Source organism: Egretta garzetta, unplaced genomic scaffold (assembly GCF_000687185.1).
Source record: "Egretta garzetta isolate BGI_Z169 unplaced genomic scaffold, ASM68718v1 C8588990, whole genome shotgun sequence".
Taxonomy (NCBI): domain Eukaryota; kingdom Metazoa; phylum Chordata; class Aves; order Pelecaniformes; family Ardeidae; genus Egretta; species Egretta garzetta.
Genome location: NW_009269194.1, coordinates 1 through 1,165, shown reverse-complemented (window position 1 = coordinate 1,165; position 1,165 = coordinate 1). Strand labels below are relative to the sequence as shown.

Here is a 1,165-nt window from a genome sequence, read left to right as displayed (position 1 = left end):
GTCCCAATTTGTTGGGCCATCACAGGGTGGTTGAGGTGGGACGGGACCTCCAAGGTCATCTGGTCCAACCATCAGATCACCAAGAGCTGCTTGTCCAAGACCATAACCCAACGGCTTCCGAGTATCTCCAAAGATGGAGACGCCACCACCTCTCTGAGCAACCAGTCCCAGCTCTCCCAGCTTCTCCAGTCCCTTCATCATCTTGACGCCCCTCGTTGGACTTTTTCTCCAGTATGTCCCAGTATCTCTTGGACTGGGGGGCCCACAAGTGGAGTTGGGTCTCCAGGTGTGGCCTCACCACTTGTGGTCACGTCCCTCAACCCGTTGCCAACCCTCCAAGGACACCGTTGGCCTTCGTTGTTGGCTTGCGCTCAACCCAGCGTCCACCAGAACCCCCCAGTTGAACCATTGCCCAGCATATACTGGTGCTGGGGGTTGTTGGACTTGGCCCATCCCTTCGTTGAACCTCATGAAATTCATCTCGGATCATTTCTCCAGCTGGAAAAGGTCCCTCGGGACGGTGACGTGACCTTGTGGTGCATCGGCCACCTCCCTCCTGGTTCGGTGTCACTGGCAAAGCAGCCAAGGGAACGCTCTGCCCCATCATCCAGAAGATGGATCAGACCTTGAGGTGCTGCCGAGCACCACCCAGACGTCCCCCCTTCGTTGACCGACGGCTAATTAAGCTTCGTCACGACGTACCAAGCTTTAATGGGCCATGCCGAGATGGGAAAGCCCCCCCCAAACGTCAAAATTGGATGGGATGAGGAGAAAAAAAAAGGGGGAGGAAGAGGAGAACGTACCCGTGAAGAGCTCCGTGTACAGCATGTAGACGGCTTTGCTGTCCCATGGGTTCTCGTTCTGCAGGTCGATGGAGTGCAGGACGTATTTGATGAAGATGGTGAGCACCATGGTCATGAGGATGGCGTACTGCAGGGAGGAAGACCGCGGTAGGGCGGGAGGACGTGGCTGAGGAGCCGTTTGTCCATCCTGGGAATGGACGTGGAGGTTTGTCCATCCCTACCTCGAAGCCGAAGACGAGTTGGACAGAGGCTCCGCGCGTGAGGATGCTGTGGTACGCGTGGTTAACGAAGAGGAAATCCAGGATTCCCAGGAGGAACATCAGGGCTGCGGAGGAGATAACGAGGGAAGGAGATAACGAGCC

At 56.6% G+C, this 1,165-nt stretch overlaps 1 protein-coding gene across 1 annotated transcript; it reads right to left on the bottom strand.

Moving 5' to 3' along the window:
- Positions 1-17: 17 nt before the first annotated feature.
- Positions 18-1,142, bottom strand: LOC118453194 (E3 ubiquitin-protein ligase synoviolin-like). The gene is made up of 2 exons (XM_035902770.1): positions 1,025-1,142; positions 18-930 (listed from the first exon to the last, which is right to left on the bottom strand). Exons 1-2 carry the CDS (start codon positions 1,121-1,123, stop codon positions 709-711), a joined length of 321 nt encoding a protein of 106 aa, XP_035758663.1. The 5' UTR covers positions 1,124-1,142; the 3' UTR covers positions 18-708.
- Positions 1,143-1,165: the final 23 nt, after the last annotated feature.